This window comes from Stegodyphus dumicola, chromosome 10 (assembly GCF_044657685.1).
Source record: "Stegodyphus dumicola isolate Sdum_Otavi_A_Nest chromosome 10, ASM4465768v1".
Lineage (NCBI taxonomy): Eukaryota > Metazoa > Arthropoda > Arachnida > Araneae > Eresidae > Stegodyphus > Stegodyphus dumicola.
Window position 1 is genome coordinate 102607369 of NC_140777.1, and position 14248 is coordinate 102621616.

At 34.5% G+C, this 14248-nt stretch overlaps 1 protein-coding gene across 3 annotated transcripts in view; it reads left to right on the top strand.

The window, feature by feature from the left end:
* Nucleotides 1–14248, top strand: part of LOC118203536 (uncharacterized) — a 145358-nt gene that overhangs the window by 69225 nt on the left and 61885 nt on the right. For all 3 annotated transcript variants that reach the window (XM_085825343.1, XM_085825340.1, XM_085825341.1), the window contains 2 exons: nucleotides 2198–2362; nucleotides 5229–5375. In XM_085825343.1, coding sequence (XP_085681469.1) covers nucleotides 2198–2362; nucleotides 5229–5375 — 312 coding nt within the window. The remainder of the gene's footprint in view (nucleotides 1–2197; nucleotides 2363–5228; nucleotides 5376–14248) is intronic.

Below are 14248 nucleotides of genomic sequence, written 5' to 3' on the forward strand. Positions count from 1 at the left end.
AACTCTCTCAGAGACAAACAAAACGTTGATTCTAGCTCGACATCGGCTCAATGTTGCCATCTATATTTTTTATTCAATTTTTAAGTAGGAAGTCGGAACCTGAAAAAATAGCAATAAAAAAGTGCTATAGTTCAGAGCGTCGGAAGCTGAACCCGAGTGACATTCGTACTTTCGGAGAGAAAAATATTAGCTTGAAAAACTTTGTATTTATTATTATGAGATAAAAATGTGTTTAAAACGTCAGATTGAGAAAAACTTGTATTTTTTTTCCCCTTTTGAGGTGGGGGAGATGCTTGTTAGCGCCCAGGCAACTGCCCTTGTAGCCCGTACTTTGAGCAGGCACTAACTCTAACCATATTTCTATAGTCATTTACTATATAAAGATATGCTTCATTTAAAGTACTTTATAAGATTTAACATACCTTGAAACTTGACAATATTCTGCTTATTTGCTTATTACTACCCATTTGTGTTTGTTCTACTTCTTCCAATATTTATATTATAACTATTTCATCATTTTGCATTTTATAAAATTTCTTGCAAACAAGTGATTTTAATCCTAAAAACTTGTTTTATTAGGCATTATACCGCCGAAAGAAATGGAAAAATGAATTTAATCATCTTATCAAAATATAGCCTTTTTGACTTTAAAAATCTCACTGAAGAAACTTTTATCTCGTGTGTTATCATTAGTAAATAAGTTTCCAACTTTTATATTTACTGAAAGTACGACGCAGTACATACTGTTCCTAAATACTAAAATCTACTAAATAAAAGAGTCGTAGAAAAGTGTGGAAAGACCTCGTAGAAAACGGAATTTCATTATTAATATTAACTTTTTCCCTCAAAATTGCCTGAATGGAAACTCAAAACTGTCTTCTAGAAATGGACAAATATCAATCGTCGATGGCGGTCAGTAGTAGCTTTTATATTTTTTCTCAAAAGCTTCCTCAAGTTCCGTTAAAGGATATGGAGGTGGATATTCAACATAATTCGAACCTAAACCTCTAAGTTTTACTACAAAAGTCTGTATAATACTGAGATAAGGAGACTGGGAAAGCCATGATAAAAATAGGAAGCATGCTCAGAAAACTGGACGGTGCAAGATAAAGAAGTTGAGATCTTATGCTTTTTATCTGTGGTGGCATGAAACAACTTGTCCGTCCCCCTCAGATAACGCTGTTTAATCTGCAGGCATGCTAAATAAGACAGAATTGCTAGCAGCTAAACTATTATTTAGTATACCTCATTTAAGTAAAAGTTAAAAAACAAAACATAGACAAAGTAAAATTGAAAATAACGCCTTAAGAGAAACGTACCTTTGAAAATTACACCAGCAATGCTATAAAGATTTAAGTCATATAGTATATATTATGCTTTACGGGATAATCTGGCCGTCTTTCAGGCACTCGTTACCCTTAGACATTAGCTGAAGTAATCCCACTGAAGAATCCTCACTAGCTGAAGTGCCGCCACTACTTCCGTTGTCCAATCCCTCAACACTCGGCCTCTCTGCTTTCTCCGCCGGTTTGACTTTAGCTTCCTCTGTATGCCACGATTATTGGGTATTTTACTGATGTAATCCAATTCAAACTTAGCATATGGCACACGACGGTGAATCGTCGAAATAACAAGGAGTCCTTCGCGGCCTGGAGAATTAATGCGAAATTTAACCACAGAAATGATAGCTGCTCTCTGTTTTCATCTTTTATATTAGAGGTTTGGCTGGTTATTTATTCCATCAAATATTTTTTTCATCAAAAATTTTAAAGTACTTTCTTCTTATTTTTGGTCAAAATCCTCCATAATATTGATCGCTGTGTGTGATATATTGGTGTACGTTCGATGATTTTTTTTTCAAAAGCGTAATATGAGGTCGTAATCCTGGATACAGTACCCCGTGATATACCAAATAAAGTTGATTAAATATCCAAAATTTCAGTTACAAAAGTTGCCTTCTCTGAAATTATGTAAATTCACACATTATTTCTTTGCATAGCGCTAAACGATGCTTAGAGTGTAACTCTGGCTTCTTATTGGTTTGATAGACTTCTTGTCGCATAAGAAATATAAACAAATATAGCGTTACCTGAACTTTTTCAAGTAGCAGCGTTTGCAATTTTAAGCATTACTTTTACGAGTTATTTCGATATACGAGTATTTGTCCAAACTTTGTGTGTCATTTTATACTTTTCAGAAAAACTGAAATCTAAAGCAAATATTCCAGTTGATCCAAGTCAAGGTAGAAATATGCTTGGAGTGCTTGATGAGACTGGTATACTCAACTATGGAGAAGTCTTTATACAGTGTACGAAAGATATTTCTAAAGGTGAAACTACAAAAGATACGATAATCATAAAAGGTATGTTTTTGAATTTATTATATAATTTTAAATCGTTCCCTTCTTTATCCAGATGAGTAGAACATAATTTTGTACTGTAGGAGCGTAGATCAAACGATGTATAATGTTTGAGTCTTGAATGAGACCCAAAGATAAAATTCCAACACATTTTTGAAGACGCAAGAAAAGTGCACTTGGCCGGCACATGTACCACATTAAACTGACGCAAATGCAGAAGGTATGTCGCTCAGCTTTCACATAATATAAGGCACTGACATCGTTCAGATCACGTCATTAAAGTTGTATCTTCAAATGCTCCAATATTTTAAGTCTTAAGAATAGCCTAACTTCACAGAGAAAGAGTTCGTCGATCCAAATTCTAGTGAAAATTGAATTTAGACTTGTTTTAAATTTTTTCATGATCATTCTGGTTTTCTTTTCTTTGCCGTATTTGTGGAATATGGTATAAAAAGCAAATTACTACGAAAACATAATTCAATGACACTGTAGAATTTTTTCATGGAACAGAAATGGAAGATGAGGAATACAAGGGTAATAAAAGTGTTTTAATTTGTATTCTACTGTTTAAAGAATCTAGGTACGTTCATGTGAGCTCGGTTCCATGACTGAATGGACTACCTGCTTTCGCTTTATTTTAAATAAAAATATCGTCAATCTCTTCCTCGCATAAAATTATTCCTGCTGGAATACATGCTTACTTATCACTTGAATGTTTTACGATAACTAAATAACTAATCAAAAACATTTGTTGCCAGAAATGTGAAATATTTTTCTTAACATTTAAAATTTAATATACTGCTTGAAATTAACGGTTACCGATTGAGAACTTTTCAGATGGTGATTAGAAGTTTCAGCGTTCAGCCGATGGACGTACATCTTAAAGTCACAAATAGCGTTTACGAAGAATGATATTCGCCGGCATCAGAATATACTTTATTTTACTTCAAGTTAGAAAAAGAAAGGGATCTAATTTTGACAAAGGCAAGTCGCTACGATAACACAATGATGGTGTTCAAATACTCTAAATGCCGTCATGCTATGCTTTAAAATAATGATGCTGTTCTAAATAGTGTTAGTATTTAGAATACATAGCATCTGTCGAAGATTCTCTGAAACGTGTAACATTCTAAGCCGTCCGAAATTGCAGACTTACTGTTAACGAACGTCAGAGAAAATCTTTGTTTTCTCCATAGGGCTAGATAGGATCCTAGAGCTGATATAATTCGTAATTTTTACCGTACTGATGAAACGTTTGAACTCTTCATCGTATGCTCTTGTATACAGGTCTGCTGTGTCGCAAATCTATTAGTATTTTTGTACAGAGAAGCGCCATACGCGCCATAAAACAGTAGGCGCTTAATTATTGAGATGGTATAATCGGTAACTGAAAAAGAGTCGCATAGCTAGGTAAATTCTTATCTTTGGACCGGAAAGGCTATGTTCTACTTTTACCCAAGGTTTGTTTCTTACCTGAATCACAATAGGAAGTAGCCACGTTCGTGGACAATATGATGTTTGAGCTTGGGCAATAGCTTAGGTTTATCATTTCGATTACACAAAATAATATACTATACCTAACTGAAAATTGCAGCTGAACAAGTAGATATTTTTATGACTAATGTATTATCTCGTAGAGATGACATCTTTTAAAAAGAAAGTATTCCATGCCACAACAGAAAGAAAGTTAGTTAAGGGTTCCAAGAGCACGAAGAGGAGTGACTTTTTGTGCCACAGCTTCCCGATTCTTCGGACATAAATCAAAGGAAGCCTTTCTGGTTTACGAGGAAAGATTACAAGCAATACCATCATAAAAAAAGTATTCTACACACGTCTTCTAATATTGTTTTATATCATGGCATTTTTAAAATTCTCAACCGTTTTCCAGTATCCTCTTCTGAAACCTACACAATACTAATACCACTTCCATTATTTTCAATAGGTAGCGGGAAGTAGTTTTTATTCATCTTTAAACAGTACGTAAGACAGAAAATTCGTTTTATTACCCCTTATCCTTAATAAGGGCTATACATCATTTCAAAAAATTCCGTTGAAAATTTAATATATATTATCATTTAATTACACAGAAATTAAATTTTATCAGACATCATAAATTAATGAGGATACAAAAAATTGAAGATAAAATTAGTTTTTAAAACTAAATACTGCGACTGTTTAGTGGAATAAATAAACTGAATGTTTATTACAACTAAAGTTATGCTGCATTTGATTGTAGTACTTTCTCAGCGTTAATTATTCAGTTTAGAATGAACATAAAAATGTTATAAAGTTCTAGTTAATTTACATATCCTTTGCTACTAGAACTTCTATGGAAGTGTCTAACGATTATTCGCCGGTCTTCCTATCACTATCAAATATAAGTCCAAACAAGGGTTAAAATACCCTTTTATTCTCTCAAAGAAACACCCACAGAAGGCTCTTCTCGGGCTTACAGGAAAGTTTCCATTTGGGCTTAAGATAGAAAATAAGACTAATTCTAACTAGCTAAACTTTAGCCGAAGCTTACTGGCTTATAAAACTTGCTGGCGAATAGTAATAGGCACCTAAGAGAGTAGTAATAGAGTCTTGGCAGCGACCTGGCCCGAAGGCAGAACCCGCTCTACTGAGAACTTCTGAGCTCTTCTACGGAACTTCTCATTAAACACTGTCCTGCTTCATTTTCATAAAACGCGATACTGAAATCTCACTCTGGCAGACAATTGTAGGTGGAAAACAAGAATTGAAAGGAAAGGGTTTCAAAATTAAAAAATAACTATTAAAAAATTAAAATAATCCCTACATCGTGTTTCTAAGTTTATGAAACTTTAATCTTGTTTGCTTATGTTTCCATTCTAATTTTTAAATGCAGGTGAAGTAGTTGTGACAAAAAATCCATGCCTTTTACCTGGAGATGTAAGAAAATTCATTGCTGTTGATGTTCCTGAGTTGCATCACGTAGTGGATTGCATTGTTTTTCCTAGCAGAGGGCTTAGACCTCATCCAAATGAAATGGCTGGTTTGTATTAAAGTTTCTTAAATTCAAATTTAATTTAAAAGCTTTCATTCTTATAAATTATTTTTTAAATTGAGAGCATAACAAATATTTAATCAAAGAAATTTTGAAAAATTATTTTTGCTTTGGATGCAAAATGAATTAGATTTTAATAGCTTAAAAACTATTAATGGATACAATTCGAAGACGTTCAACCGTTAAACTAAAATGACTTTTACTTTTTTAGTTTTTATTCGCATAGAAAACTATCCATAAACTTAAAATGAAGATTTATGAATTTACATTATTAAAATACGGAAATAAGGAATGAATTTTCTACTGAAATTGTGTCAGAAAAGAAGCTACAAATAACAATTTCTGTGTGGAGTCCAGTGAATGAACTTCTGTCTGTATACTGGGGTAGCAGGAAACTACACAGGAGAAGGGTTCACGTACCCTTTATTAACTAAAATTTACAATGCGTCAACTCGACGCTAACAAACTTCGCCTATACTTGGCCGGTAACTTAAAGTCAGATAATTGAAACTAAAAGTTGAAATATTAACAAGTGATAAAACTAGCCTACAGGGCTCGGCGAGATCCCATAACTTCAACCCCCTTCTAAGCTAGTGGCAGCAAAGCGATGCAATTAAGCCACTTGAACCAGCATTAAAAGCAAACGTACCTACGGCAGAGACGGCAAGCTAGAGCTTAAGTATCCCTTTCTCCTACCGAAACTCGGCTTTTAACTACTGCCTTCAAAATAGAAAATTTGCATTCGTTCACGCGCACTACAACATTTAACTATTCTGGCACTGACAGTTAGGGGAATGAAGGCTTATAGTAAAGTTTCAAATAAAACTTTTAAATTATTAGTTAAAATAAACATAAATCCCTACATCTGAATACGAAGGTTTTCATTCAGTTACATTAAAAGATATACATATATCATAACATATCCAGACTAATTAAAAATTTATAAAAAATCATTTTAAATTTTTCTTTCTGACAATGGCTAATCAAGAAGTATGTAGTGCATAGAAGTTCTGCTTTATACCTAAAGATTGTTCTTTAGAGATTCCTTAGTAATTTATTCTAAGCAAATTATTAAATTTAGCTAGTAGAATGTGAAAGATTGATTTAATAATTTTCTTCAGGATGTACAAAACATAAGGAAAGTTCCCAAATCTCTGTTCAGTATACGTCCAAACTATAAATTGTATGTATGTTTGAACTATAAACGTATGTATGTTTGTGTCTGGGCATTAAGAGAACTGTCAGCTGCGGGTGTTCTTTGTGACGTGTTGTAAAAAGCATTGGTTTGTAACAATTAATATAGAGAACAAGTTTTTTTTTTGTTTCTTTGTAAAAAACAAGGAAGTGCTAAAGATTTCATATTTATTTTTGAAATATTAAACACTTTTAACAATTTAATATAACTATTGTTTCTGGAATATCGTATTTACGTGATAATACAGATACCGGATGATCTTGTGGCGTTCCTCCTTTGATCTAACCACTAAATGTGGAGGAACCTAGTGAACTGTTAAGCGAATAATCGTTTCAGTCCAGAAACAGAAACGTAAAACTCAAAAAGGGTTAATTACCTTTTATTGCTCAAAATAAAAATATACAGTCAGCCCCTTTTTCAGAAAGAAGAACTTTTTTAAGAAATAAGAACTTAACTAATGTTTAACTAAAGAGATGTAGCCGAAGCTAACATAAATCTAACTAGTTGGCCCCTAAATATCGAATTAGCTAGCGAAGCTATCATGGGCCCGTAATACGGCCGAGCGTAGCAACAAAATGTGTGCCAAAAGGCAAATACGCGCAAATCAGAAACTTTCTCTCTAAGAAGTCGGCGGAAATTCTTCTTAAATACTACTCCTACTCATTTGCATTAAACGCGATTCTAAAAACACATTCTGATAGGAAATTGTAAGCTGAAATTAGGATGGATAGGGAAATATCTTTAACTTAAAAATAACTGTTAAAAACTTAGGATGCACTTTACAATGTTATTACGCTAAACAAAATCATATAGATTATATTCCTTAAATAAAAATTAGAGAGATCTGTATTATAAAGTTACATGTGAAGATGACATCCGCTATACCTAGAACAGCAACTGATTCAAAGAATAACTTTATTATCATTATAGTTGTTACCGGCAAATTATGAAATCCGGCATTCTATGGAATATCTAGGCATTTTATAGAATCCTAAAACTGGCTGGCAATATGTAAAGCAATTAAACATTTCATACACTACCTAGGTATTCTACAGAACGTCAAATGACAAAGTATGAAATACACCTGTGTACAAATGCTAAGCACAATTGGTATTTATGTGAATATTTAAGGAAATCTAAGTTAGAATGGCGGAAAACGTGATATGCGACTATATACCATAAGAAAACAATGCAAAAGAACGATATTAATCACTTTTATATTCAAAGAAACAGTTTGACAATTGAAAGAAAACAGCACAAACTAATGGTTTGTACTTTAGTACAAAAAATTAAAATAAAAAAGTAATTTGGCAGTTTAATACGGTACATGGTCACCTCCGGTAGCTATGCATGCTGCACAACGATTCCCCCTCGGACGGAAACCTCTTTTCAGTTCTGGAACGGAGTTTGTTGGTTGCGAAAATGCGGCAGTTTGTCTCCCGAGCATATCTCACATATACTGAGTAGGTTTAAGATGAAAAGAGGGAGCGGGCAACTGCATGCGCTGGATATTTTCACTTTCAAGAAGGTTGTGAACCAGGATCGCACGGTCACAAGGCGTGTTATCATCCATGAATATGAATCCAAGACCGACAGCACCTCGAAAGAGGCGAATATAATAGGTCTCAAGGAGTTCGTCTCTGTACTTTTTATTAGTAACAGACCCCGTGTCAAAGATGTGGAGGTCTATGTGGCTATCCAGCATTATGCCTGCCCACACCGTGACTCCTTTTGAAGGAATATGATGACTTTCCATGATTTTCTTGGTAAAAACGAGGTCCACGTTCCCTCCATATCGTTATCAGACGAGAGTCAGAGTTCAGAGTAAACCAGTCACTAAACGTCACATTGACCCATTCTTGCAAAACTCCAATGCTGATATGTTTCAAACTCCAGTTTAGACGAGGGTGTTTGTTTGCAGGCATGAGAGGAATGCAAACGTCTGGTCTTCTGGCATACAGACCAGCATGATATAGTTGCCTATAAACAGTTTGCTTCGAAACTCGTACTCCTGTGGCCATTGTGAGCTTTGAACCAAGTTCTCTTGCACAACTGTTCTTCTGACATCGCGCAGTTATTGCCAGATATCGTTCTTGACGAATGGTTGTTACTCTTGGTCGACCTCGTACTGGTTATCGAGTAACATCTCCCGTACTGTGAAACCTCTACTACAGTCTTAAGGTTACACATTGGGACACATTCAGAATTTGAGACACTTCGGTTTGAGATCGTCCACATTCCAGTATTCCAATAATTCTTCCTGTCAAACAACTTTCAGCAATCGCATATAAACCTGCCTGATCCTCTATAGCACATGAAACAGTTTTGTACTCTTTCTGACGTGCGCACATGTTTTTGCGCATGCCAACATCGACTGAAATGTTTTGCATATGCACAATGATTTTCCACAAGTGAGTTTTGAAGAATTTAATTCATATTTACTCACGCTGTTCTACATTTTATAAATTAGGCTTAACTTTTGGACACCAGTGTACGTCTCCGTATTATATACAATGTTCAGGGAGAGTATATAATAATTCGTGCAATAAATTGGCAGTTGTAATGAGTGTGGTAGAGGATAGTTTCTACCGACTTGGAACTTCTGAAAAAAATTTTAAAACAGCTACATACGAGATCACAATTCATTTTATGTTCTAAGGACTTGTTTAGGATTGAAGATATTCTTGATCACGAAATTCCTGTCTGGTCACTTGCATTTACTCAGTCCAATGGAAATGTCCAAGGATTCATCAAATATATGTGTAAAACAAAGTGCCGAAATATGAAATATTATTATATAAAAAAATAAGGGAATGAATTCAAAATTTCATTATTCAAGTCCACCGTGCTGCAACAAATAGGTTAATTTTCTAATTTTTATTTGAAAATTTTGTATTCTTTTCATAAGAAACGTATAAATTTTGTTTTGTACAACTTTCATTTTTCTTTATGTATCTTGAATTTTAAAAAAAATATTGACACTTTTTCATTATTTCTTCAAAATAACGTTTATACTTTTCAGGTATGAACATTTTTAGCGCTATCATGACCTTTTTTCATACTTTCCTAAATAGCATTTGTTGTTTTATAGAATATCTAGCTGTTATACACAATGCCTAAATAAAGTGCATAATAATTCTCATATTTCTTTGCCTGATAAACGCCAGGCATCCTATAAAATACCTAGATATTGGATAGAATGCCAGTGTTTCATACTTTGCCAATAACATAATAACTGGAGTTAAACTGTGAAGAAAGGTCAGCGGTTAATATTAGTACAGATGTTTTAATCGATGGTGAAATTTCAAAGTATGGATAGATATCCGTAATTGCTGAGATAATACAACACGTCTTTCATAGATTTTTGCTTTTACTTCCTTGTACGAAGTAAAGAAGTAGTGTAATCGGGAAAACCTTTGAGTATCGTATTTTAACGTAAATATCCATTTTCACCGTTCTCAAATCCATTTGGGTGGTATTTTTGCTTGATGTCACAATGAATGAACAAAATAATTTACTCTTTTCTCCGAAATAGATTGTAAAGTGGATTTAAAATGGATTTTTTCTTGACCTCTATACTCACGTTATAAGGTATTTCTCCCGCTTTCTTGGCATGCCTTCGTGGTGTGGTGGTCTGCACGCTGGGCGCGTATTCCAGAGGTCCATGTTCCCATTCCCGGGAAGGCGTTGGTAATTTTTCATCTCTCCGGCCTCGAAATAACTTAATGTCTTTACAGTGGCGCCCGAACTAAAAGGGTGGTGGATGATGATTCTTCATACCCAGGATTTGGTGATTGGGCCTCCTAAAAAAAACCAGTCGCCTTTTAAAAGGGAGAGTATGTAAGGTATTTCTCCCACCTTCTTGGCATGCCTTCGTGGTGTGGTGGTCTGCACGCTGGGTGCATATTCCAGAGGTCCATGGTTTAATTCCCAGCGAATGCCTTGCTCATTTTTCATCTCTCCGGCCTCGAAATAACCTAATGGTTCTATGACGTACGTATGTATCTCGCATAATTCAAAAACGATTATTCGTAGAACGTTGAAACTTTGTATACGGGACTTCTATAACATCTGGTTGGATATAAAATTATGAAGGAAAAATATTAACAAATTACTAACTTAATTGGCAATAGCCCCTTAAATTGCTAATTACAATTTAAATACATCCTCTTACATTTTGTGTCACTTATCTGCAGAGTAATTTTATTTCAGGTAGTTTCTGCTTAGATCCCTTCTGTGCAATCCTTTTGCTTCAAACAGTCCTTCAATGGTTTGGGTAAGTGCCGAAAAAACCTCTTTCAAAGAAGAAAATCGCTTTCACACAGGGGCTGTTCAGTTTTGGGGAAATTTGAAATCTGAGCATTTTATAGTTGGTGAGATAAACCTTCCAGCTCGTTAGGAGACTTGTCACAACTTTCTCACGTGCGGGCGTCCTTTCCTTATTTCTAAGCAAATCAGGCTATTTTTATGCAGGTTCTTCGGAATTTTCGCAGTTGCTCACAATAAAATGCTACAGAAAACATATCTTTCGTAGTAATTCCTTCGTAATTCTGGGCACACAGATCATCATTTATTTCTCCGGTATTTGGGCATATTGAAATTATGAGGTCATGGGGAGAATAGAATTCTCCACTAGATTTACAGCGATTTTAATTCTAGTTAAACGTTTTTAATTCACGTTTTATCAGGTGCCGTTATTCGAGATAGAAGTCCTTCATCTTCATCATCAAGTCTTCGTATCAGAAACATTGCATCAAACAGTGAGGAACAAATTGGACGTACTGTCGTATTTTTACAGAAACTATGTAAAGCTTTTGTCAAAATACGGCATACTGAAATCGCCTTCTCAAGTGATATTTTCTCGTATGTTATTTGACGAAGTGTTTCTTTTCAGTTCGACATAAATATCGCACTAGCCAACTGTACACTTTTTTTGCGCTTGGTAATTCTAATGTTTTCCTTTAGTTCTTCAGCTCAGTGCAACTGCACCGATTGCCCTGGCTCTGGTACCAGCTGTACACTTCTTTAATTTATTGATATTTTTGGTCATCCTATTCTTTATCTTCCTAATCATTATGTACGTCTAACATAACCTCCACGAAAACATAGTAGCCCGACGAAAAATTGTACTATGAGCTGCTGCCCAACCACTTTAAATTTCGTGCAATGTAATTTGAAATGCTGTTGGAGTTTACCCGTAAATTTTCCTTTTGAAGTTTCATCTTTCATTTTCTAAAATCAGAGTACCCTCATACGCCTATAGATTCCATTTCAAGTTTTCACGTCAAACTCCATTTCACAATTATTTCTGATCAGATTGTGTAATCGTCACGCTAGCGATTAAATAAAAACGAGGTTTACTTTAAACTTTCTTCTAAACTGAAATTATTTTACTTTGAATTTTAAGACGAGATGATAAATCATTTGATTATCCAGTTAGCTCTTACAATACGGTGGTAAGTACCTCTGTGTGGCAAGAGCTCAGAACCTAAACTATCATGTACACGTCCGCCATGTCGCAAATGCGATCATGAATTACCATACCACCACACCACGAAGGCATGCCAAGAAAGCGGGTTAGGTTAGGTTATTTAATTACGGCAAAGCCTCGAGGGATATCTGCCTAAGGGAAGAGATGCCTTCTTGGAGGACTTTCTAAGGGAAACTGGCTCATATACACATCACACATGGGGAAAACCACGAAAACACCCATGCAGCCAGCCCGCTCGCGGGATTCGAACCTCGACCGAACTACCAGTGTTCAGCGACTTTACCGCTCGGCCGCTGTAACCAAGAAAGCGAGAGAAATACCTTATAACGTGAGTATAGACGTCACGAAAAAATACATTTTAAATCCACTTTACAATCTGTTTTGGAGAAAAGAGTAAATTATTTTGTTCATTCATACTGACATCAAGCAAAAATACCTTTCAAATGAATTCTATAGACATGCACAGCAAACTTGTGCATGTCTATCGAAATTTGAAAAGTTAAGCTTTTATGTCACATCAATATTTGTGAAATAAATTGATTATAGTAGTCACAAATAAGTTTTCTTTCTGCACCATTAGTTTTGATTTAGCTTGTATTCGAAAAACAGTTCAAAATTCAGGATCCATAGATGAAAAATTTAACTATAGCTTGCTAAAGTATTTGCTCGACGCAGCATTTAAATTTTGCGGTATAATTTATTAATAATAGGCTATCTGTGTTAAAAAATGTCAGAAAAATTCAAGAAATACTTTCGAGAATTTTCAATGATGCGCAGTTTACTGATTACCTTGTAAGGATTATGTTAATTTTATTAACAGTTAAATTTTTAGATAAAGTTCCTTTTCTGTTAAACTCTTAACTTCAACTTACTACTTACGGCCAGAACGTAGTTTTAGAATCACTCTGAATACATAATGAGGAAGAGTGGTATTTAACCGCGAAGTTCTACTTGCTGAGTTAGAGAGAATCAGAGTTTCTGGTTTGCGCGCGTCTGTTTTTTGGTTACTCTCTCGCTCTCAAAGCTGTTATTACGCTCGGCCGTACTCAGGCTCATGATAGCTTCATAGTCAAATAGAGTTAAGGGGCCAACTCGGTTAGAATCTTGATAGCTTCGGCTATATCTCTTTAGTTTAAAATTATTTTTAGTTTATTTCTTAGTCTCTTAAATTCAAGCCCAAGAGTCGGCTTTTATTGTACACTCCGAGACGGAGTTCCGTTAAATCTTATTTGAATAATAAAGGGTTAGTTATCCTTCCATCTTGTTGTTCCTTGTCACACGAATTTAAGCGATTATTCGCTTAGCGGTTCTTAAGATTCTTCACTTTCTACAGTAACTGAGAAATACACAAGTGAGAATCCCACAACTTAAAAATGTTTAACAGATATCGTTGAATGTCATAATCACACAGTGTAGCATTCATGAGTGAATCTGACGATTCAGATACCATTGAAATTGCAGTCGCGCGCCTTCTCTCTCTCTCTCTCTCTTTTTTTTTTTTTTTTTTTTTGTTTTTGTTTTGTTTATTTTTATGAATTCTTCCACACTAGATATCAATAAAACTAATTTTTCCAATATTCTGAATTAAAATATTTAACTATTTCTTAGGTTAGGATTCGAATGATGAAAAATGCCAGATTCTAGATTTGAAGTTAAGTTTTCTGAAGATTCTCAAAATCTGAGAATTCGAATGTCCGCACCTTTAAAAAAAATCTGATGTGTACACCACATGACTTCCTTGTACGGAATATTAAATTATACGCATTTTTTCTTGCATTTTATTTAAACTTATTAGATTGAATTAAACCTACTTCACCGGCAGCGTATAAACCACAATAGAATAAACGCATTCTTTAAAATTCACTTTGTTTACCATAGCGACACTCTGGCGCTAGGTTTACTTAACAGTATTATATTTCATTCATATAACTCAGAATGCACAAAATGTATATCATTTAAAGAATTATCTAATCGTTGCCACATGTTCTATTCAAATACTATAACAAAGCTAGAACTATGTATAAAACAAATTAAGCAAATAAAACAAAAAAGAAACAGTTTTTCACAGACGATTGAGTATTTCTCATTTAATTAATTTAGTTCTTACTTCGCGAGAAGGCAAAAATATATAAAAACTCAAAATATCTATATTAAAAATTACGAAGTAAATCTCAA